Source organism: Lissotriton vulgaris, chromosome 6 (assembly GCF_964263255.1).
Source record: "Lissotriton vulgaris chromosome 6, aLisVul1.2, whole genome shotgun sequence".
In the NCBI taxonomy this organism is placed as follows: Eukaryota; Metazoa; Chordata; class Amphibia; order Caudata; family Salamandridae; genus Lissotriton; species Lissotriton vulgaris.
The window spans coordinates 1,852,563,060-1,852,588,667 of NC_141694.1; the positions used below are offsets into that span (position 1 = coordinate 1,852,563,060).

Here is a 25,608-nt window from a genome sequence, read left to right on the forward strand (position 1 = left end):
TACTGCCGACTGAGCCTGACTGCACGCACGTTCAGAACTCCGGCCAGATGATTTGCCATCAGATAAATATGATGGACCTGAACCCAGGACCAGACGCAGAGCCTCTCTGCAGAGACTCTGCGACCCCACTCCTCCCTGTTTGTTGACATACCACATCGCGGTGGTGTTGTCCGTCAGGACTTGAACCGACCGCCCTCGAAGGGAAGGGAGGAAGGCCTTGAGTACTAGACGTATTGCACTCAATTCTAGAAGGTTGATGTGAAGCAACCTTTCCTCTGGAGACCAAAGACCCTTGATCTCCAGATCCCCCAGATGAGCACCCCACCCTAGAGTGGATGAATCCGTTATCACTGTGACAACCGATGGAGGTAGATGGAAAGACTTTCCTTGAGACAGATTGCCTTCCACACCCGACCAAGATACATCTGCCGCAGATTCTCTGGAGATCCTCACAGAGTCCCTGAGATCTCCGTTGTGTTGATACCACTGCCTGCGGAGACACCACTGGAGTGCCCTCATGTGCCAGCATGCATGGTTGACCAACAGAATGCAGGAGGCCATCAGACCGAGCAGGCGAAGGACCTTCAAGACTGGAACGACCGGGGGGAGGAGCCAAGATGGCGACCGCGACGGCTGCCTAGACGCCCGGCTCCGGGGGCCTCCTCGCCCCGCTTCCGTATCCTGACGCCCATCCTGAGCCAGGACCGCATTTCTACTAATGCGACGCTTTCCTGTCGCTGGCGGTGGTGTCCGGGAATTCCTGCGAGCTCGGAAACCGAAGAACTCTCCTCCCGCGCCACACGGCCTTTCTAGTGCCGGGACAGGGGCGTTGCATGCGGAGCGCAGCCGGACAGCACAGCGTCAATATCGGTTGCTGGAGTGTGGAAGGTGAAGGCCGGCCGGGAAATGTGAGTCGATCGACCCGAGCCTAGTAACGCCCTGTCAGATTGACCTCTGGTACGCTCCGGGAATGGACTGAGCGCCGTAAGTCTGTGGACTTTTTACAGTTTATTGACCTTTGGCGTGTGGTTTAGCCCGGCCACTGCCCCAGTTCCCCTGGGAGGAGTTGCCCTCCTAGGAACTTAGAGAACCCCGCCGCCATATTTGGGGGCCTCGGACAGTGGCATTTTGTCTGGCGATTTGACCCGAGAGAGGTATCCGGGTGTTTGGTGCTCAACTGAGTGAGGAGCTACACCACGAGATACGGAGACTGGCCCAGACACGCACGATGGAGCCCACGGTTCGAGACCTCCTTGTTGCTCTCGGCTCCCTCCATACCGCCATGAGGGGAGGAGCCAGAGAGCTTGGACAGAAGCTGGACGCCATTGTTGTCCCATCGGTGAATGGGAGCCCCGATGATCATCAGACAAGTGATGCCATGCACGATTTTGCACCAGCACCGAGGCTTATTGCTGCACAACTACAGCTGGCTACGTGGGGGGCCCTGGCAGGTATGAGAGACGGGTTCCACTCTGCCGACTACACGAGTGCTGTGTGGGGGCTTGGAACTACACCGCAGGCGGAACATTTCCACCGAACAGTGCTTTTGCCCACCCGAGTTGCACCGCCTCTACACCCTGTTAATGTTGCTCTTTATCCTCTGCGGCCCTGGTTGTGTCGTGATTTGAGAGGGTGGCTTGGAACCTTGTTATCAGACCTGGACATTCGTAAGTTGTGTTTTGTCGGTTCCTTGCTGCTGGAGTCCCCTGAAGAGTTGGTTCTGCTTTGTTCTCCTGGCGCTTCGGATCGTGTGGGATTGTACTGTATGGCGACTGTTCAGTTGACATGTACCAATGGACGGGTTGGAGCGGGTCAGGGGCGAATTTCTTCCAGATGCTAAGGGACGGATGCCTAGCCAGCGACTGAGAGGGGTGTGCTTTATTGTTTTGTCCTTAATAATGCTATAGTCGATTGACACTCCCCGGGTTTATTTAAGACCGATCCTGGGTCACTCCGTGCGAGCGGGGCGGGGGATGGGTGGGGCCCGGTTTTGATGGCTCTCCTCCGCTTTTTCCCTTCTTTGGGGTTTTCATTTCGGGGGCGACGGGCACGCTGGTGGGGGGGTAGGCCGTAGCCTCTTCAGATGTGCAGGGTGGGGGGTTGGGAAAGGTGGGGCTTTTAGTTTTGTGTATTCCTTATTTCTATGGCCCTCTTTCTTTTGCTGTGCTCTTTCTCTGTTATTGTCTTCTTTCATGGGTTTTCCCTTCTATCTAGTTTAAAAGTCTTTCTTTTCTTGCTGTATCTATATTTCGGGTACTCGTTTTATGGGCGACAGGCACGCTGCTAGGGGGGGTAGGCCATAGCCTCTGCAGGGGTGCAGGGTGGGGGGCTGGGGGATGGGCTTTTTGTTTCGTCCTCTCTTAGTTACTATGGGCCTCTTTTTTCTCCTTCTCTTTCTCTCTTGTTTCCCTTCTCTGTTCTTTCCTCTTTTGGGTCAGTATGGTGAGTCAGTGTGGTGCCTCTTGCTGTTTTCGCTCAATGCTGTAATGCATGAGGTATTAGGGCTGTCCCACGTTCATGGGGTGGGCGCTCACTGGTGCGACATGTGAATATGTATCTGTGAGAGCGAGGGCTTGATATACAGGCGTGGAGGCTGCAATATAGGTTTGGAAATAGGTTTATTGATATTAGAGGGATGGGGAAATGGATGTGGATTGAGAGATTCTTCTTCTTCTGAGGTTTCCTGAGATGAGTCGGAGGAACCAAAGGTCTGCGAAGTTGTTCTCGTGCCCTCTAGGTCTTCTGGACCGGGTTGGTTACTCCGGAGGCTCATAGAAGGATGGAAAATAGACAAAGGGGAACCGTCAGAATGGAGCTCTTCTATAACAAAATGGATTCCTTCACCACACCCGTGTTTGTCAGTATATTTCAAATGGCAAGTGGTCTTAGAAAAATATGGGATTGTGAATTTTAAAGTGCCTAGGATAGGAGAGATCTGTGCATGACTTCAAATACCTTCTAGAGTAGGGTAGATTTCGTGTACCATCACTAGCATACTTCGCAAAACAGCGTGGTACATATGAGTCTCCCAAGCTTCAAAGTGCTCTACCCTCCCACTATGCTCACTCCCGCCCCTCCCTTTGGAGTGTCCCCGAGTCAGTTAACTCACCGACCCCGCCGTAACTCTCCTCCGAGTTACGGCCGCCTTCCAGCCTCCTCCGGACACCACCAGTCCTCCGACCAGCTTTCCTCTTCAGGGTCGTCAGGTCCGACGTTCTGGTCACCGGGTCCCGCGTCTTCTCTACCGGGTCCCGTGTCTTCTCTACCGGGTCCCGTGTCTTCTCTAACGGGTCCCGCGTCTTCTCTACCGGGTCCTGCGTCTTCTCTGGCGGGTCCCGCGTCTTCTCTACCGGGTCCCGCGTCTTCTCTGCCAGGTCCTGCGTCTTCTTCACCGGGTCCCGCGTCTTCTCTCGTCCTCGCCGTTTCCGCGTCTGCTCTCTCTCCTTTTACCTGTCCCTGCGTGCAGTTCATTGGTTCGTGTTTTCCACTTCCGGGGTATGGGGGTTGGACTTCCAGGTTACCCGAGTGATCGGCATTCTCCTGTGGAGATACAGGAGAGTCATGTGGGCGTGTTCTTCCTCGAGAGGTTTCCGGACACCATGGTCGACCCTGCATATTTCGGGTAAGTGTGGGGTCTTCAACACATCCCCTTTCCCTTGCTGTCCTTCTTCTAGGGGAAATACAAATGAAGGAGGCCCCCTTATCTGTCGGTTCTGGGACAGGGGAGAATAGGTGAAAAAACAAGGAAGTCCCACAAATAACCCTAGTTGGGTGATGTAATTTTGTAGGTGCCCAAAATTATATTTTTACAAATACCAATCACACATTGTTATACCCAAATCTTATTTGTAGCTCTCTTAGGTTGTGTAGCAGCCAACATCTAAATACAAACAATTCAGGATTTATTTAATACTCATACTCTCCTTGAGTTTTATCAAGTTTTAAAGAGGACAGGACGTTAGGTTTTAGAAAAATATAACAATGTATATTTATTTCGTAGTCACAAGTCAATCGCAAAAAACACAAGTAATTAAAAACAGTTTATACAGTAACGAGTTTAAAAACATTCTAAAAAATCAGTAGTGTACGCATCAAGCAAATAGTTTATACATAAGAATTCATACACAAAATTTTTTTTTACAAGAAATTACACAAGAACAGGGGTCGACGCGGCGTTTCGGTTTTTGGAGAAACGATTAAAAACCTTCTTCAGGACCAAGTTCTAAAAAGAAACATACAATTACTTTTTTGCGTTTAACAAGTATTATGTGCATATATAAAACATTTTTTAGGTTTAGGTTCACAAGATCGTTGTAAAAAATGTTTTATATATGCACATAATACTTGTTAAACGCAAAAAAGTAATTGTATGTTTCTTTTTAGAACTTGGTCCTGAAGAAGGTTTTTAATCGTTTCTCCAAAAACCGAAACGCCGCGTCGACCCCTGTTCTTGTGTAATTTCTTGTAAAAAAAAAATTTGTGTATGAATTCTTATGTATGAACTATTTGCTTGATGCGTACACTACTGATTTTTTAAAATGTTTTTAAACTCGTTACTGTATAAACTGTTTTTAATTACTTGTGTTTTTTGCGATTGACTTGTGACTTCGAAATAAATATACATTGTTATATTTTTCTAAAACCTAACGTCCTGTCCTCTTTAAAACTTGATAAAACTCAAGGAGAGTATGAGTATTAAATAAATCCTGAATTGTTTGTATTTAGATGTTGGCTGCTACACAACCTAAGAGAGCTACAAATAAGATTTGGGTATAACAATGTGTGATTGGTATTTGTAAAAATATAATTTTGGGCACCTACAAAATTATATCACCCAACTAGGGTTATTTGTGGGACTTCCTTGTTTTTTCACCACTTCTTCTAGGGGAGCTATTCTGGGGATATCTAGATAAGAAATCAGCATTCCCTTGGTCCTTTCCTTTTCGATGCCTAGTAAGAAATCGGTAGGGCTGTAGAGAAAGGAACCATCTCAGGACTCTCTCATTATGGCCCTTATTCCTCGCTAGCCACTCCAGAGGAGCGTGATCAGTGAAAAGAATGAACTCTCTACCCTCTAGATAATACCGTAGGGTTTCTACCGCCCACTTAATAGCAAGTGCCTCTTTTTCGATGGTGGCATAGTTCTTCTCCCTAGGAAAGAGTTTGCGGCTTATATACAGGATGGGTTTTTCTCCTTGTGGAGTTTCTTGGGACAAAACAGCTCCTAGACCCAAGTCAGAGGCGTCTGTTTGTAAAATAAAAGGTCGGGCATAATCTGGACTGATTAACACTGAATCAGAGGTTAGGGAGTTTTTTAAGGTCTCAAAAGACTGCACTATCGCAGCGGGAGGTGATTGTAATACCTCCTCTGTTCGAATGTTTTTCTGTAAAAGATCGGTTAAAGGAGCTGCTATTTGTGAAAAACCAGGGATAAACCGCCGGTAATATCCCAACAATCCCAAGAAGGCTCGTAAGTCTTTCTTTGTCTTGGGTAATGGTATCTGGGAGATGGCTGACACTTTGGAGTTTTGAGGCCTTATGACTCCTTCACCTAAAAGGTATCCAAGGTACTTGACTGTCTGAGCTGCCAGATGGCTTTTGGCTGGATTAATTTTTAACCCATGAACTCCTAGAGTTTTTATTACTTGAAAGAGATGGACCAAATGTTGTTTCCAAGAGTCACTATATATTGTGATATCGTCTATATAGGCTCCAGCATAGGCCTCATGAGGTTTGAGGACCGTATTCATGGCTCTCTGAAATGTGGCAGGCGCTCCATGCAAGCCAAAGGGTAACATTTTGAAATGGTATAACCCATCTGGGGTGGAAAATGCAGTCTTTTCTTTGTCCTCGGGTTTCAAAGGGATTTTACCGGGTCCCGCGTCTTCTCTAACGGGTCCCGCGTCTTCTCTGACGGGTCCCGCGTCTTCTCTGACGGGTCCCGCGTCTTCTCTGACGGGTCCCGCGTCTTCTCTACCGGGTCCCGCGTCTTCTCTGCCAGGTCCTGCGTCTTCTTCACCGGGTCCCGCGTCTTCTCTCGTCCTCGCCGTTTCCCCATCTGCTCTCTCTCCTTTTACCTGTCCCTGCGTGCAGTTCATTGGTTCGTGTTTTCCACTTCCGGGGTATGGGGGTTGGACTTCCAGGTTACCCGAGTGATCGGCATTCTCCTGTGGAGATACAGGAGAGTCATGTGGGCGTGGTCTTCCTCGGGAGGTTTCCGGACACCATGGTCGACCCTGCATATTTCGGGTAAGTGTGGGGTCTTCCTCACAGTATCCCATTATCCTGTTAAATGTATTTTAGCACCGGTATTCTGATTATCCGCTTTGTCGCCATCCTGATGTGCATTGCCCACTCGGTGTCTGTGTTTGATTGAATAGCATCTGATCCTTCATATTCTTAAATTTTAAAATGAACCTTATTTACTCCTGCATCTCAGTGGTCACGTTTACCTTAAGTGCTGCACGGAATATCTGCTATTTTTGTATCGGTGGACTGCTGAGTTGTCGTATAATTTGCGTATGTGCTACAAATTGATGTCGAGGCCGGCCAGGATGGTTGTAGGCCCGTAACTGTATGCTACCATTGCGCAATAAAAGTTTTCAAAAAAAAAAAAAAGACTGGAACGACCTCTCCATTGTGAAACAAAGGAATCAATTCCTGTATGTCGCGAAACCGTTGTGGAGGAGGGAATGCCCGACATACAGTTGTATCCAGTACTGCACCAATGAACAGGTTGCGCTGAGAGGGCACCGGGTGAGATTTGGGTACATTTATCTTAAAACTCAACCTGTACAACAACTGAGTTGTGTCCTGCAGATGAGGAGCACTTTCTCTGGAGATTCCGCCTTGATCAGCCAATCGTCCAGATAAGGGAATACTGGAATCCCTGACCTTCTGAGAAGTGCTGCCAACACAGCCATCACCTTGGTGAAGACTTGAGGCGCAGTAGTAAGACCGAACGGAAGGACCACAAACTGGTAATGCTGTGATCCCACCGTAAAACGGAGATACTTCCTGTGCGACCTCAGGAATGGGATGTGAAAATATGCATCCTCCAAGTCGATCGACACCATCCAGTCCTCTTCCAGCAGCGCTTGAAGAACCTGCGCAAGGGTGAGCATTTGAACTTCTCCTGCTTCAGGTAAAGGTTCAAGATCCTGAGATCCAGGATTGGACAAAGTCTGCCATCCTTCTTGGGGGATCAGGAAATACCGGGTGTAGCATCCCTGACCCCTTTCCTGCTCCGGAACCACCTCTATCGCACCTTTTCGTAACAGTGACAGGATCTCCTCCTGCAGGAGAAGTAGGTGGTCTTCCGAGCAAAAACCTTGGCAAGGAGGATAATCCGGTGGAAATTCCCGAAAGGGAAGAGCATACCCATTCTCTACGAGATTGAGAACCCAAAGATATGATAGGGCTGCTTTGCTGATAAAGGAGGGGGTTGGGAAGCGGAGGAGGAAGAGGAGGAGGAGGAGGAGGAGGCTTGACGTCCTCGAGGACGAGCTCTCTGTCTGCCCCTGTAGGATTTATATAGTGGATTTTGCTGTTGCTGCTGCTGTTGAACTTGACGGTAGTGTTGAAAGGATGCACGCTCAAAACCTCTCAGTCGCAGAGCCTCTGGATTGCAGCCTCAAAGATCTGGCAGTAGCCCTACTGTCGTTAAATCTTTCTAAAGCTGCATCAGCTTTCTTTCCAAATAAACTAGTACCATCAAATGGCAAATCCAACAAAGCTGCCTGAACATCCGCAGAAAAGTCAGATGACTTCAGCCAAGCAGCCCTTCTAGAGGCAACAGAAGTTCCCATAATGCGAGCAACTTAATCAGCAGTGTCAAGTCCACTTTGAATCACTTGACGTGCAGCTGCCTGTGTATCAGCCAACACCTCATCAAAATCCTTCCTGCCGTCCTCAGGAATCTTTGGAGCCAACTGCTGTACAGAGTCCATCAGAGCATGTATATATCTCCCCATGAGACATTGGTCAATTTTAGAGTCATACTCGCAGAAGAGAAAATCTTCTTCGCAGTCTGATCCTGTTTCTTGGACTCTTTATCCCCAGGCACTTGAGGGAAAGCACCAACAGACTTCTTCAAACAGGCTGCCTGTATAACCAGACTTTCAGGCGAAGGATGCGAGGATAGAAACTCAGGATCACCAGGAGCTACCCTATACCTCCTTGCAACACCCTTAGCCACGGCAGGAGCTGTAAGAGGCCTGTTCCAAACCTCCAATATAGTCTCTGTCAAAGCCTCATTAAAAGGAAGCAATGGTTCTACAATCGATGAAGGGGAATGAAGGACCTCAGTCAATATATTAGCCTGGAACTCAGCTGTAGGCAAAGTCAAATTCAAAAGAGCCGCAGCCTTTTTAATAACCACATGGTATGGTGCAACGTCCTTTTAAGGGGCATCAGAAACAGAGGACAGCTCCCATTCAGGGGAAAGCTCTAAGCCACTAGCTTCCCTCAAGTCATCAAAATAGTCCTCCTGAAGCTCACCTTCTGCCATCTCAGCCTCAGCCTCACTATATCTTTGCTCCTCTATAAGACGCTGAGCCTCCCGCCCCAAATTTTCCTTCACGAGCTGCGCCGTCGGATCCGTGACCGACTCCGACGGAGCCGGAGCTGGCGTCAAGATCGAATCCGGAAGCACAAGCTGCTGCTTACGAGGTCGAGACGGAGCCTGCGTCGATGGAATCGCCGTCGACGACTTTGGTGGCGCCGAGAAAAGCCAAGGCGAAGCCTGCGCCGGCATAAATGGCATAAAAGGAGCGGGAGCATAGGAGTGAGGAACTACTAAATTATATGCCAATGGACCCATGGGACCCAAAGGTGCACCAGAGGGGTACAAAGCTCTCGAGTAGACACCATAAAATCACGTTTAAAAACGAATTAGGGTCCTGAGCTGGGAAGGGCGGGTAAGAACCCATAGGATGCCCTCTTGGAGGTTCCGAATTCGCCTCCTCGTCCACAGGCGGATTGACTGGAGTCACCGAGGGATGTACGGCTTTACGACGCGTACTTTTACAACGCGTGCCGTTACAACGTGGTTTTATCAACGCAAGTCGTTAACACGACTTGCGTTGGAGGGGGTGCGGACTTAGGAATTTTTTAATTTACTATTCCAACACCAGCCTACGTACAGTAGGGAAGGTGTTGGATAGTAAATTAAAAAATTCCTTGTCCTGCAGCGCCCTCCAGCGCAAGTCGTGGTAACGACTTGCGTTGAAAAGACCGCGTTGTAACGGCACGGCGGTGTAACAGCCGCGTCGTAAAGGCTGTTCCCCGTCACCGAGCCCTCTTGTAAAGGAGCCTCTTCTTCCTCATGAGCCGGGGACGGCGCCGTAGAGGGAAACAACACCGGAGTCGGAGAATGCACCGGCGACTACAAGGGCGAAGCCTCACCTTCTGGAACACCAAGCGAAGGAGACACCTCATCTTTTCTATGCCTCCTCTTAGGCGACTTCGGCCTCGACTCCGAGTCCTTACCGGAGTGATGACGAGATCCATGCCTTTGCTTCTTATGCTTTTTCTACGCTGACCTCGAAGCATGACCAGAAGACGACGCCGTGCGAGACCTCGACTTCGACTTCGAACCGCCCTGCTCAAACGCGTTCTCGAAGTCTTCTTCCCTTTTCTACTTTTCAACTTCGCCACCAGAAGTTTCGCTTCCCTCTCTCAAAGAGCCTTCGGATTCATCTTCTTACACGAAGAACAGCCTTTGACATTGTGGTCCTAACTCAGGCACCAGATACAATCTTCATGTGGGGCCGTAATCGACATCATCTTGCCGCACTCCCCACAAGGCTTGAACCCGGTCTTCTTAGTCGACATCTTCTACGAGAAACAAAGAAGCAAGAAGCCAAACAGAGAAAAACAGTAACAAAGTTACCAACAGCTACAGAGGTTCCCCGAAACCGTTAGCGTTGACGACGCGGAAAAAAGGGAACTGATGTCTTCACGCCGACGTAGGCATAATAAGGAGTCAGTGACGTCAGTCGGAGTCGCGTGCGATGCGGTGCTCCTATGACGTCGTCCACGCCGGCGTGCTACAAAAGAATTTTCTGAACGTTGCTGACGCAGGGGGATATTCATAAGGTGAGGAATCCACTGGCAGATGTATCCATCAGAAAGGTGGAGCACTGTCAGTGCACCCCCCCTGATAGCAGCCTCCTAGAAGGATGAACAGGGGTCCTATCGCCGCACCCTAGATATCCCCTTGCAGGGGAGTGCAGTCACTCACTGCACAAGCATGCTAGGTTATCTCTAATCCCCCATAAAAAATGTGAAACACGGAGCAGCTTTGAAGCAGCAGCTGTGTATTTCACTTGAATGTGCTGCCCCTAGAGCAGCACAAGCTCGCCGCTGCCCTGGGTGCAGCACATTCAACATAATACAGTGCACTCTCCTTGTTAGTGCTGAGCACACCTTTTGAAAGGTGCGCCCGGTACCAATAAGGAAAATGTGCTGCACTGCGTAATACAGCCTAAGGAGTTTCCAAACCCATGAAGCACTCTACTGGCTGTTTTCCTCACAGGGTCAATTCTGTTTGATGTGTACAGAAAGAGCTGACTTAGAAAATAATTGGTAGACTTTTTTTTCCTAGAAGCTTCACTGATAGTAATGAACAAGTTACTTACCTTCGGTAACGATATATCTGTAAGAAACATTAGTTAGTGTTAGATTCCTTACCTTAGAATATCCCCAGGCGTCAGTCTGGATCCGGAAACTTTTGCGTAGCAGTACCCTTGCGCGTCGGTAGGCGTCGTCTGCAGGCGTCTCCTGCGGCTCCGCGTCCGTCGTCGGCGTTGTGCGCTGTGATGACGTCGCTGGAGTATATAGACGCCGCCTCCGCGCGCTGACGTCAGTTCTTTGTACACAGCTTTTCCGCGCCAGAAGACGCAGAGCCATGAGAGAACCAACACTGGTGCCATGTGAAACTAGGGCCCTGAAAGGGATGACCTTAACCCTAGGTATCAGTTCGCAGAACGGGGAGGATGGGTGGGTTCGGTAAGGAATCTAACACTAACTAATGTTTGTTACAGATATATCGTTACCGAAGGTAAGTAACTTGTTCATCTGAAAGAAACACGTTAGTGTTAGATTCCTTACCTTAGAATAGATACCCCAGCAATACCAACCCCGGTGGTGGGTCTGCGAACCAATACATTCCTACACCAGAAAGTCCTGGAGGACAGAACGGCCAAAGAAGCCATCCCTCCGGACTTGACTGTCCAGGCAGTAGTGCCTCGCAAAGGTGTGCAGCGAGGCCCACGTAGCCGCTTGGCAAATGTCCTGCAAGGGGACTCCCCGGCCCAGGGCAGTAGTAGCCGCCGTGGCCCGAGTGGAATGGGCCCTCAGCCCAACAGGAGGCTCCTTCCGAGCCAAAGAGTAGCACGCTTTGATGCACAGAACGACCCACCGAGAGATGGTCCGTTTATGTACCGCCCGTCCCTTCTTCGCACCCACGTAGCCAACAAACAGTTGGTCATCCACCCGGAACTGGCGTGTGCGATCCATATAAAATGAAAGCGCACATTTTGGGTCCAGACGATGGAGCCGCTCTTCATCCTTTGAAGGATGCGGAGGCGGGAAGAAGGAAGGGAGGGTGATGGACTGCCCGATATGGAAAGCAGAAACTACTTTGGGCAGGAAAGAAGGTCTAGTCCTCAGAACCACCTTGTCAGGATGGATGGACAAGAAAGGAGGTTTGACAGAAAGAGCCTGGAGCTCACTCACCCTCCTGGCAGAGGTGATGGCAACCAGGAAAGCTGTCTTTAAAGTCAGGAGACGGAGAGGGCAAGAATGAAGGGGCTCAAAGGGAGCACACATTAAAAAGGTTAGAACCAGGTTCAAGTCCCACTGAGGCATCACAAACGGAACAGGTGGATACATGTGTGTGATGCCCTTCAAGAATCTCGTTACAATTGGGGACTTGAACAAAGAAGGCTGATCAGGAAGCCTAAGAAAGGCTGAAAGGGCAGAAAGGTAGCCCTTGATAGTGCACAGAGCAGAGCCCTGCTGGGCAAGAGAGAGAAGGAACAGAAGAACCTCGGAGAGAGGGGCAGAAAGGGGATCCACAGCCTTTGCTGTGCACCATGCCACAAACTTGTTCCACCGACAGGCGTATACCGATTTCGTGGAGGGACGCCTGGCTGCCAGAATTACATTACAGACTTCAGGAGGCAAGTCAAATGGCCTCAACTGCCGCCGCTCAATCTCCAAGCATGGAGGTGGAGACTGGACAGGTTCGGGTGGAGGACCGTCCCCTGTTGCTGCGACAGAAGGTCCTCCTGAAGAGGCAGGCGGATCGGGGGACCGACTGACATGCTGAGTAGCTCGGGATACCAGTACCTTCGAGCCCAGTCCGGAGCCACAAGGATAACTTGGGCCCGGTCGCGCCTGATCTTCTTCAGCACTCTGGGCAGAAGTGGTATAGGCGGAAAGGCGTATAACAGACCGCAACTCCACTCGCGCCGAAAGGCGTCGCCGTGCGAGTGCCGTCTTGGAAACTCCAATGCGCAGAACTGATGACATTGCGCGTTCTCTTTTGTGGCGAATAGATCTAACCAAGGCTCTCCCCATTTCCGAAAGAGGCCTTGCGCCACGTCCGAGTTCAGACGCCATTCGTGATCCATCGAGCACCGACGGCTGAGTTCGTCCGCCCTGGCGTTCAGAGAACCTGCCAGGTGTTGAACCGTCAGAGTCACGCCCTGACGTTCCAGCCACAGCCAGAGGCGCAGAGCCTCCTGGCAAAGGGTCCACGACCCCACCCCGCCTTGTTTGTTGCAGTACCACATGGCGGTGGTGTTGTCCGTGAACACCTGCACTACACTCCCGTTGACAAAGGGGAGGAATGCTTTCAGTGCCAGACGAATCGCCCGCAGCTCCAACAGGTTGATATGGAGCCGGGACTCCGCCGGAGACCAGATGCCTCTGATCTCCGCCTCTCCCAAGTGGCCTCCCCAGCCCTGGAGGGACTCGTCCGTCACGACAACGTGCTCCGGTTGGGGAAGGGAGAGGGACTTGCCCCTGACCCAATCGCGGTCCGTAAGCCACCACTGCAGTTGTCTCGCAGTGCCCTCCGAGATCAAGACGTGGTCGGACAAGTTGCCCTGATGCTGGGCCCACTGAAACTTCAGGTCCCACTGCAGAGCCCGCATCCGCCACCGGGCGTGATGCACCAGAAGGATGCAGGAAGCCATCAGCCCCAGCAGCCGCAGCGTCAACCTGACCGAAACCCGGGATAGCGGCAGAAAGATGGGAATCAACGCCTGAATATCCCGGATCCGCCGTTCCGGAGGATAAACCCGAAACTGCGCCGAGTCCAGAACCGCTCCGATGAAAAGGAGCTTTTGAGAGGGACACAGGTGTGATTTCGGCACATTGATGGAGAACCCCAGGTCGTGCAAGAGGTCTGCCGTCATCTGGAGGTGGTGGACGACTGTCTGGGGCGAGCCCGCCTTCAACAACCAGTCGTCTAGGTAGGGGAAGACTGAAACCCCTAACCTGCGCAGATGGGCTGCGACCACCGCCAACACCTTTGTGAACACCCGTGGGGCGCTGGTAAGGCCGAAGGGGAGCACGATAAACTGAAAGTGCTCCTGGCCTACCGTGAACCGCAGGTAACGCCGGTGGGCCGGCAGGACGGGGATGTGAAAATACGCATCCTGCAAGTCCAACGCTACCATCCAGTCTTGCGGGTCTAGGGCAGCCAAGACCTGAGCCAAAGTCAACATCTTGAACTTCTCCTTCCGGAGGAAGCCGTTGACGTTCCTTAGGTCCAAGATAGGACGTAGGCCCCCTTTGTCCTTCTTGGGTACCAGAAAGTAGTGGGAATAGCAACCACGTCCTACTTCTGGCCCAGGAACGCGCTCGATGGCCCCCTTGGCCAAGAGGGCCGTAACTTCCTCCTGCAGAAGTTGCAAGTGGTCCCCCGACACACGGTGGTTCTGCGGTGGCATGGCTGGAGGAGTGGTCTCGAAGGGGAGGGAGTAGCCCCTTCGGACGATTTGCAGCACCCACCTGTCCGATGTGATCGTGCGCCAGCGGGCGTGGTGATGGCGAACCCTGCCACCCACTGGCGTCACGTGGGCCTGAAAGCACGGACTAGGAGGATTTTGAGGCAGATGCTGCGGGGGGAGATGTGGCCTGACCCCGCCGTTGACCCCGACCGCCTCCACGGCGGTTTCCACGGCCGCCACCGCGTTGAAGGGATTGCTGCGGTGCGTGGCTGGCAGCACGTGTGGGGGCGCCCCTTCCGTGGCCACGAAAGGAGCGAAACGAACCCGTTTGCTGGCGCTGGGTCGAGAGACCCAAGGACTTTGCCGTGACCCTGGAGTCCTTGAAGCGTTCCAGCGCGTGGTCCGCCTTGTCACCAAACAGATGACAGCCATCGAACGGCATGTCCATCAAAGTGTTCTGGACATCTGCCGAGAAGTTGGCGGATCTCAACCAGGCGTGGCGACGAATCGCCACCGTCGTGGACATCGCTCTGCCTAGCGAGTCGGTCGTATCAAGACCACATCGAATAGAATATCTGGCTGCATCTCGGCCCTCAGCTACAGCTTTGCCGAGTTTTGCCCGCACCTCCATGGGGCATTCTGGCAGCAGCTCCGCGACCGTATCCCACACAGAGTGGGTGTAGCGGCCCAAGAGGCAAGCGGTGTTGCAAAACCGCAGTCCTAAACTCAGGGACGAGAAGACCTTCTTGCCATATTGGTCATACCTCTTGGATTCCCGATCGGGCGGGGCCGACGGGAATGCGGACTGGGAGGTAGAGGCCTGGATCACCAGGCTCTCAGGGGTGGGGTGGGTGGACAGGAACTTGGGGTCGTCCGGACAAGGACGGTGGCGTCTGGCCACGTTCCGATCAACAGGCGCACCTGAAGAGGGCCTGGACCACGTGCCCAACAGAACGTCTGATAAGGCTTCGTTAAACGGCAGCGGAGGCTCCTGTGGGCATGACCGTGGTTTGAAGACCTCAGTGAGGATGTTAGGCCTCACGGCCGCGGCGGGGAGCTCAAGGTTTAAGGCCTTGGCAGCCCTCATCAACACCACTGAATAGGCAGCTCCCTCCTCCGATGCCACGGAAGGAGGAGAGATAAAACCAGGGTTAGGAGAGTCATCCAAACCACTGGCGTCCCCCAAATCACCTGTCCAGTCCATGTCATCCTGACACTCACGTGACAGAGGGTCCTCAGACCCCTCCCAGCCCTCACCGTACTCTACATCATCACCATAGTCGGTGTCAACTATGTAGACCGGCTCCACGGGGTCGACAGGCCCCATCGGCGTCGAGCCCGGCGTCGAGCGACGCCGGTCCGACTCCGCGTCCAGATTCGGTGAGGGTATGGGGACGGCGCCGCCCGGAGCCGGCGCCGGAGTCCCAGTGCCGCCCGAAGCCGGCACCGGGGAACCGGCGTCACGCGGAGGCGGCGCCGGGGGCAACCCCGAAGGAATCGGCGCCGGGTTGGATGGACGTCCATCCGGCGTCGACCCCGAAGGTCCTAGCGGCGCCGGAATCGGCGCCGCCGGCGGCGCCGGTGTCGGAGCATCCGACGGCGTCGAGGTAGGGTCAGCTGAACCGCTAGGGCCCCCGGACGGGTTCACTGGGCCCGTAGGCGCCGTGGAACCCGCCGGAGGAGATAGGGCCCTCATGGCCACGAGGAACGCCTCTATCTCCTCAGGCGTCGCACCTTGCCCAGGGACCTGAGGGTATGGGGCAGGCCGCGCCGGCGACTCTCGCGGAGCCGCGGGGTTGGGGTCACCCGAACCCCCGGCCGCATCGCGCGAGCGTCGGGGGGAGTCGGGGGTACAATGACGACGCCCCGACTTCTTGTGTTTCTTACCTGATGAACTCGACGAGTGATGTCGACTTCCGGAGCGCCCGGCGCGGCTCTGCGACCGCTCCCTCGAACGCTCCCTGGACCTCCGGCCGGACCGCGACCGTTCTCGATGCGGGGCCGACACCCGGAGCTCAAGTAGCTTGCGGGACCGCTCCCGCCTAGCCTTGCTAGTCAGAGCCCGGCAATCGACGCAGGAGTCGACGTCGTGGTCGGGGCCCAGGCACCGGAGACAGAGTTGGTGATGGTCCGTGACCGACATCGTGCGGTCACAACCGTCACAGTTTTTGAAACCGGGCATCCTACCAGGCACAAAAGATAGATATAAGTTGAAATAACTTGGTCAAAAGACCGGGTACCGCTCTTCAGATCTGCGTCCACTGGCGCGGAAAAAAGAAGAACTGACGTCAGCGCGCGGAGGCGGCGTCTATATATTCCAGCGACGTCATCACGGCGCACGACGCCGACGACGGACGCGGAGCCGCAGGAGACGCCTGCAGACGACGCCTACCGACGCGCAAGGGTACTGCTACGCAAAAGTTTCCGGATCCAGACTGACGCCTGGGGATATTCTAAGGTAAGGAATCTAACACTAACGTGTTTCTTTCAGATGTATTTATTTTGTAGTTCTATATAGAGCGAGCTTGACCCGAAGATATCAGGTAACAGAGTGCTTTACATGAGCACCATTTGGGTTACACAAGGAAACATTAATTTTTGGTAGGCACGGTGAAATTAAGTGATTTGCCCAGAATCACAGGATGTTGAGCATCACTGTCGAGACTCTAACCCGGTTCCTCAGATATGAGATTGACTGCCCTGGCCGTTAGGCTACATCTTCTTCCCAAAGTAATCACTGTTAGAATAGGGTAGCAAGCATATTCCAAAAAACGAATTCCATCAGCTCTCAGCCATAAGGAGTAAAAATGAAAATGCAACACATCATTACTACTGATAAATAGTACGCAGAAAACTGTCAACCAAAAATATTCCAAAGAGTAGCTTGACCCACATATGAATCCGCTCTGGTATCAGAATCTAGTTAATAGTGTCTTGTAAATGGGTGGACAGATTTGCAAGTGACTGCCTTGCATATATCAAGTAACAGTAGGCCTCTTAAACAAACGGCATGGTCATTTCCCCTCTAATGGAAAGAGCCTTGGGTTTTCCTGGTAGTGGTTTGTTAGTTAACTGATAGCAGAAAGAGATACAAGCGACAAGTCCAATGAGAAAGAGATTTTCTCAGAGTGGCGGCCAAGCCTACAAACACAGGTAGGCCGTAGTTGAGAAAAATCTGGTCAGATTTTCTAAATGTTTTGGTCTTATCCAGACAAAAGGTAAAACCATCCTCATATCCTGCAAATGTAAAGAAAGTTCAGCTGGTGTAGCTGAATTACTACGGACAGGAAGTGTGATGCTCCGTTTAAAGTGAAATTATGAAAACACTTTAGGCAGATAAGAAGGGTGGGTTCTCATCATAACCCTTTTTGTGGCATAAGGTTCAGTGGCCTAAAGGGCCTGCAACTCTGTAATTCTACATGCGGAGGTGATCACAACTAAAAAAGCTGTATTCCATGTCAGTTGCTGCAATGAAGCCTCGGAACAGTTTCATATGAAGGATTCATCGATTTTGAAAATATGGGAATGAGCTCCCAAGGAGGTGAAGGAAACCTTACAGAAGGAAAGGCAGTCTTTAAGCTTTCCAGTAAGTCCATATGCAAATAAACCTTATAGAAGGAATGTTGGTTAGGACCTATTTTGTATGCTGTAATTGCAGCCAGGTGGACGTAAACTTTAGCTTAGCCTTGGCACGATGTATCACATATGGAAGAATCACTTCCTTTTGATGACATATCATATAGGATTCTGACCTTGCTGTTGGCACTACAAGCAAAACCTTTTCAATTTAAAGGCATAACCAGTCTTGCGGGGCTCTTTTTGCCTCCTTCACAAAGTAAATGGATGATTGCAGCAGGTTTAGGTCATCGCACTGTCTATTTTCAGGAGCCATGCTGCGAAACTGAAGGGCATTAGGTTTGGGGTGAAACAGCTAGCCTTGCAGCCTCTTGCATGGTTTTATCAAGATTTGCCGAACGTACTGGAATCACTACTGCATGGGTCATTCGGTAGCAATAAGAATAATTGGGGCTAGGCAATCCGGAAGTTTCAAAATGACTTCCGTAATTATTGGAATTGATAGAAAAGAGTACAGTAATATCTGTGAGAAATTTATCAAAAGGAAATTGCCCAGAGAGCTGGGTTCCCATTCTTGGACGCAAAGATTTGGCATTTGGAGATGTTGTAAAAAGATTTATAGTAGGATATTCACATTTTGTGAAAATGTCTTGTAGAATTTAATCATATAAAACCCATTTGTAGTTTCCTTTGTAAAACCTACTCAGTATATATATTCTTGTTGGTTTTCCTTTTCTGACAGGAGAACTGCATTTATTGTTAGAGCTCTGCTGGGCCAGAGAGCATCACAATAATCCGAGCCTCTATAACCATGGATCTTCATTTGGTACCTACCTGTTTAGTAAGATAATGTATTGTTGTGGTGCTGTTCATCTGAATCAAGACACCCTTTGCTGTTACCAAGATACAAATGTACCAAGAAATTGGTGCAACAGTGACTCTTATGGCACAGACCTTGTGCTGAGACATTGTAATATGAGCTCTTGAGTCAGAGAAAGATAATTCAGTGAGTATTGTCAAAATTAGAGGATTCTGAAAGAATGTAACACCATGAAAAGGGTTCTTCCTCATACATTACCATGATAGGGATTACTTCTTTCCCAGTGCTAGCCGCAGTTGTCCTCCCTTTAGGCCAATCACTTGGGTAGACACTGTTGTAAAGGTCTTGTTTGCAGTCTTGCATTTGGAACAAGGAAAATGCAAGAGGCAAGAAGGTCATGGAGCCCAGCAGAGAAGAAATCAGCCAAGCTATAGGATTCAGAGTCCTAAGCAGCCAGTTTATAAGGTGTAAGGACTTTGGGTCACTGTGGTCATTTGACCTTTGCCACATGATATAAAATGATGGTTCACTTTGAATAGGATTGGTATACTGACATCTGCCATAGCGGAGACTTCCAGTATTACCTGGGCCATGGTGAAGCTGTTAGGCTTACCTGGCAGTATTCTATTTTCAACGTGCAAGGCACTCTTATGGTCAAAGGTATTGGAAAAAATGAATACAGGAACTTTCCCTATCACTCCATTGAAAAGGCCTTTCCTTTTGATCTTGGACCTGACCACCTACTTTGGAATAGGTGGTATTTGTTGTTGAGATTTGTAGCAATTAAATTCTGCTGTGGTAGACCCGATCTCTCAAATACCAGACATAGTTGGTTGTCGCCAAATTGCTACGTGTGGTTTGCAAGTATATGTCGGCTCAGAAAGTCTGCACAAGTACTGTTTCTTCCTGGGGCATGTTCCGCTTAGATGGTCAACTTGTGTTTGATAGCTTAGGAACAAAGATGCTGAGCTTCCCTTGACAGCTAGTTCTCACTGTTTTCTGATATAACATTGTGGTAATATTGTTGGTAATTTTCTACATAGGAAAACAGCACGGTGAGCACTAACATGACAGCCCTTACTTCAAGAAGATATATATGCATTGCTGACAACTCGGGGGCCACAGGCCGCTTTCATGGAAATCCTTTAGGAAAGCTCCCCATCCTGTCAAAGATGATTTTGTCATAAGAAACACTTGTAGGTACAGAGATCTCACGGTCTGTTTGCAATAATATTTTTGGGGATCCTCCACCGTTGTAGAGCAAATCATTTGTAGAGCGATCATTACTGTGTAGTTCTAGTCTCCTTCTGTTTGAATCCACAGTGTTTTTAAATTCTTTCTGGATTGGTTGCATTCTTAACTAACATTGTGGAAGGAGGTGAATGCAAGAGGACATGAGGCCGAACAGCTCTTTCAGCTTTCTTAAAGTAACAGCATGCCAAGCTTGGATGCGTAAGGCCACATTCATTCATTCATTTTTGCCCTCTCTAAATTGACAGGTAAACTGATCGCTCACTTGAAAATGTCCTGGCTTGGAACATAGGGGGCTATCAACAAAGGTAAATATGCACCTGTATATTTACTCATTTGCTATTCTCTTCAACCCTTAGGTGTTACTCTGCGCTTTTTGCTAAATGCCTTTTCGGAGTATAGATTTACACCTATGTGTAGCCTTACAAACCTACACCCCCTCAAATCAAGGGGTTGAGTCTCCTACAATGGGATCTAGGACTGTAAAGTTACTACTAGTAACTTTGCATATGTAAGTGGTCAAAAAGATTAAAGTTTATTTTTCTTTAAAAACACAAAATACAGATATTTTAATCTAAAATATAAATGTAAATTAAGGATTTACTTTAAACCGAAAACAAATAAGATTAGTGTTACAGCACATAAACCTAACAAATATATGTTAAATAATTAATTTAAATATATTAATTCAATTTACAAATAATTTAAAAGAATTAAGAAAATCTACCTTCATTACACTTATATTTTTATTTAATATATACTATATTTTGTGTTTAATGTAAATTACATTTAATATTTGAATATAAGTTTCTCTCCAAGCTCCTCTTTAAATTACTCTAAATCTCTCCCATTTAGTAGTATTTCCCATTTTCCTGCCACTCCCCCACATTATCCCATGTTTACTACTGTAACGTTTATCGACATGTGCAGAGATCACCAACAGTGTGGCAGAGATTTTCAAACAGAAAAAAATATGAGAGGAAGAGGCAGAGTTCTCCGTCCATAGGTCTGTGAATAGCATTTATTAGTACATGAGTAGTTCTACTTTAGGCACTAAAAACTGCCGTCTTTTAATAGGCCCCACTTTGTCTACAGTAAGGATGACTATTCACTTTTTTGTGATTAGTGGCTAAAACTAGCTTGGATGGGAGTTTCAACGTTCTTTCAATGTTTACTTGCTCTTGTTGTAGGACGAGGATTAGAGCCCTGTGTTCTAGCTGTAACTGCATCAGTTTTATTGTTGCAAATAGAATAGCCATATTTATTTTTAATGTACTTCCAACCTAAACTAAGCAGTTGTTTTAGCCATCATTCACCCTTTTACCCATAGTGTCCCAGTGCCTACTCCTAGACCTTCTCCGTGCTGCCACAGTAACCACAGATTAAGTCTTTGTTTGATTCAGAAGGCGTGCACTAATCAAATCTGGTGCTTTGTACTTTTTCTCCATGTTCACCAAGGAGGGTGTAGGATTTTTAATGCTGGTGAGTCCCTACTACCATGAATGATTGAGAATTGGAATTGTTCCAATAGATCTCCCGGATTTCTCTTTAAAGTCAAAAAAGGAAACAGGATTTTTCCACAATCGATACAGGCATGTGAATTTATGAAAAAAAAAATCCAATGATGGATCATCAACTCTCTCATACTTCTTAACATAATGCATGTCAGTTGTATTTCTGTCAACATAAAAGGCTGTGTGATTTGCAATCGAGGGAGGAAAGCTGTTAACGTCAGCTTCATTGCTCTAAGCTGCAACAAACAGATATGGAGTCATTTTCATTGTGGGACCAAAAACACATTCATAATCTCCAACTCACTCTAGAAAACCCTGCTCTCTAAACAGCCTAAAAACCTGTGTCCACACCACCAGATCCTGGCAAACACTATCAGGAACGCCTTCTCTTGGCCTACGTCTGACAACTACAAAGTCCTCAGTGGCCTCTATACTGATTTCAATTCTCAGTTTGCTTGTGGCACCTATTGTTCAACATAGAAAAATTCCTATGAAATGCGTCAATGGTTTGTCTAGTAAGAGTAAAGGAATGATCGCTCATGTGTTAAGCTCCATTTGTGGCACACAGGCTATATAAGAAAGGGATCACCACTGCTGCAATAAGCCAAAGACTTCGGACATCCAAGATTTTTGGATTCGGAAGATTCAGGGAGACAAAAACATTTCTTAACCGGTTTATATAGATGCCATTTTTCTTTCCACCTTAATTTCAGGAGAGGTCACATAGGTTGAGAATGCTCTCAGAACTATATTCTAAGATCTAATGAGAATGTGATGGCCAGACACATTTTTGTCACCTATTAAAATTCACTGATGATACAAATGGGATGTATGACGGTACAACGCGTACCTTTACGACGCAGGTTTAACAACGCAAGTCGTTACAACGACTTGCGTTGGGGGGCGCTGGATAGTGAATAGTTTAATTTACTATTCCAACTCCACTCCCCGTGGATAGTAGGGAAGGTGTTGGATAGTAAATTAACCTATCCCCTATCCTAGAGCGCCCTCCAGCGAAAGTCGTTGTAACGACTTTCGTTCTAAATCCTGCGTTGTAACGGTACCGCGTTGTAACGGTTCCGTTGTAAAGGACGTTTCCCATACAAATGCCTCCCAGTACTAGGTCGGGTTGTTTTATTCAAATAACACAATCCTAAATATGCCTCCTTTGGTTTAACATACTACAATTGGGTATTACAGCAGTTTGCCTTGGGCCTCAGAAATACTGCAGCCGAACCTTAAGCTGCTTTCCTTTGCTTTACTTACCCTTGCTACCGGAAGCTTACAAAATGTGGACTGCCTCACAAAATAATGGCCTCTGTCAAATGGTGTCAGAGAAACTCATCTGTACTTCGGTGTGGCATAGAGGCCTTACTCTTAGCACATAAGATAACAAATGTTGTTGTCTATTGAGACATCTGAAATGTCTGATGTATAGTCAATCTAATTCCCAGACAATTTATTAGAGATATGTATAAAGGTTAAAATTGGACATCCAGCAAAATCTTGACATCCTCAGCCTGGAATAACACCTTACAGCGGAGAAAGTAACCATTCCTGTCACAGTAAAATAAACCAAAGCAAGATCAGAATCAAGATATGCCTGCATAGATCAATGTCATGAGCCACCTGTCTCAAACTTTCTGCAGGGTCCTCAGGTAAATGCTCGAACTCTTTCTCCCAATCTGCTACACTGGCCAGAATACTGGTAGAATTCAGTGGTAGTGAATTTTTTTTGCATATCTTCTCTCTGACTTTTAAGAGGCAAAAAAGCCCCTTGCTCTTGAACTAACAGACCCACTGAACAATTCACCATGGGCAATTAGTAGATTAAATGGATTTCCCAGCACCACAGGTCTATAATTCCTCAGCACTACCCTTGCAGTGGTTTACAATGAGATTGTTAAAAGCCACAACAAAAGGAATTCAAGTCACCACTTCCCTTGGTTCTTTTTGCAAAGTATGTCACTTTATCCTGGGCATTGATATGGGTAGCTTCAATCTAAGATTTGATGCAGACGATATCACAAGGACAACTCTGTCTTTAGAAGTACCCAAACTATTTACAATGCAACCTCCAAAACCTCCTACACATCCACTTCAAGCTCACAGAAAGGGAAGTTCCTCGTTAGCTTGTCAATTGTGAACCTATGAAGCGTTGCAGAGCTATCAGATGCCAGCAGTCCAGACACGCAATACAGAATACTTGGGTGGCGTGCCTTGGCAGCGAGGATGATGGCAGAGCCTGAGTGAAGTTCTGTGAAGCCAATTGACTTTGAGCTCAACTCTTGTCACTGCTGGGATCCTGAGCTCACCTAACTGGCTGAAGCATGGCAGAACCTGCAGGGTGTCTGAAGTGCCAGCCCAGATTGCCCCAAATGACAGAGAGCAAACAAACATCATCAGAGTAAATGGCTCCTCCTGCCTCTTCCCCGAAAGACCTCCAGAGCTGCGCCACTGGAATGTTGGAGCAGTAAACCCAGTTCAATACACTGATGCCTAAAATGCCTGTTTTTGCTAGAACTCAGGCACCCTCTTGCAGAACCCTGCTGGTCAGAGAATGGTTCATTTAAGCTTTGGGGACATCCATCATACCAATAATCAAAGACTGCGTTCCTGCTCCTGAACATCACTTTGACTCCACAGCTAGGTCGGTAGGTAGGGGATCTAGCCCAGGCTGCCATACTGCCCCTGATGTACCACCATCTACAAATAGAAGGCGTGCCTCTCTTATCCATGGAAATCTCAACCAAAGGCATACGATCCTTTACCCCATCTGGAAATGTGAAGCTTCTCTAAATATATCACTTAGGAATGAGTGCTGCTTTCTGCTTGACTTGAGTGCTCTCCTAAATTTGGGAGACGATGTACCATGTGCCAAACAATACATCTGACGTGGCGCCGAATAAGGTGGATCAACAGAACTTTCACCTGAAATCCAGCTCAGATGCCTTTTCTGCATGATAGTGATAAGCAGACCCCACTTTCTATTGTACCTCAATAGAAAGTCAATGTGCAAACTCTAGTACTGTACAGTTTAACTCTTAGTTCAGACAAACGATGGAAGGATATTTTACAGCCTCAAACTCATTTTTCCAATCACCACCTGAGCATTCTGAGCACTGGAGACTTTGGGCTCACAAACACTACGACAGTGGTTCTTACCAGAGAACCTGATATCCTCACTTATTGTCATTCCCCCTGCCATCCATGCATCCTACCTGACTGAACCCCTATTTCACGAGAAAGTGGAAACTATTCAACACCTCTGCGTCCACTACTGCCCAGCCTCTCAAACATTCTGCGCCAGGACACCCTCAGGGCGATAGTGCACTTTACAAATACACATAACATAACACCTCCTCCCTTCATCGCAGCACAAAAGGTATTGTAGGGAACGTAAAACAACAATGTAAATGTCCCAAGTCCACATTACCATATACAACACAAATAGATCCATCCCGCCAGCATAGATTCCATGGCCTTGTGGAGCGGCATAATGATGACAAATCTGGACATCCATCTCAAATAATACACCAATCCTACTAAACGACACAGACCCAAATACATAGTGCTGGCTACCAACTGATCTCACTGATCAACATGGACATTATATTACTAGCTGAGGCACTTGTTAACAGGCTACTGCAAGTGATACGCAGCCTCGTATGATTCCCAGTTGGGATTTGTGCTGGGGAAATCTAAGAGAAATTAGCCATGAACAATGTCACCAAAGACAACTTTCTAAAACTGCTGAAACTATTAAGTATTTTCTACTAAGGAGAAAGGGAAAGAAAAATATTAAAACAAGAGAGAAACCATTGGGGGAGGAACACAACAAACATTTCCATGTGTTTTAAAGTATGCATCACCAGAGGAATAACCTGATAGTAATTAGCATCCCTCCTCCCGATGTCACTTCGCACAGGTGGGATATTTTAAAGACAACAATGATGCAAAGAAAACAGTATCAATAAGAGCTTCCATTTGTAATATACGCTTGTCCTTAAATAGAATGAAAATGAAATGCACAGATGGCACAATACAGAAGCTTTCAGATCACACTATTTCTTTCTGATCCATGCAGAGTCATGCAGTCATCTTCATTTGCTCCAATAAAATCTATAACTACTCAAAAAAGGTTAAATGTTCAGCCAGGACCAAAAGAGTGTTTAACACTTTCAAGCAAAGAATAGAAAAGTGCACACTTAAAAGTCCACATAAGTTAAACAGTGCTCCGCGTTTTAACATTATGCAATGCCTAAGACGACACCAAATACACACTGGTGCCCGTGATATGTTGCTTTAGCACACTTACCAGCTGCTTCACTCCCTGCGATGCAGAGCGGGTGGCATAATAGTGTGCAATGAGCAGCATCTGTTCAAACTCCTCATGGGCAGGTGAATTTGCTTCACTGGATTTTACCAGGTTCTCACACTGTTCAAAAAGAACAAAAAAGAAAGGACACAGGATTTTAAAACA

At 48.4% G+C, this 25,608-nt stretch overlaps 1 protein-coding gene across 1 annotated transcript in view; it reads right to left on the reverse strand.

Moving 5' to 3' along the window:
• Window positions 1-25,608, reverse strand: part of IFT172 (intraflagellar transport 172) — a 1,181,874-nt gene that overhangs the window by 190,924 nt on the left and 965,342 nt on the right. Inside the window, exon 42 of the mRNA XM_086928171.1 lies at window positions 25,444-25,563. Within this exon, the coding sequence (XP_086784297.1) occupies window positions 25,444-25,563 (120 nt within the window). The remainder of the gene's footprint in view (window positions 1-25,443; window positions 25,564-25,608) is intronic.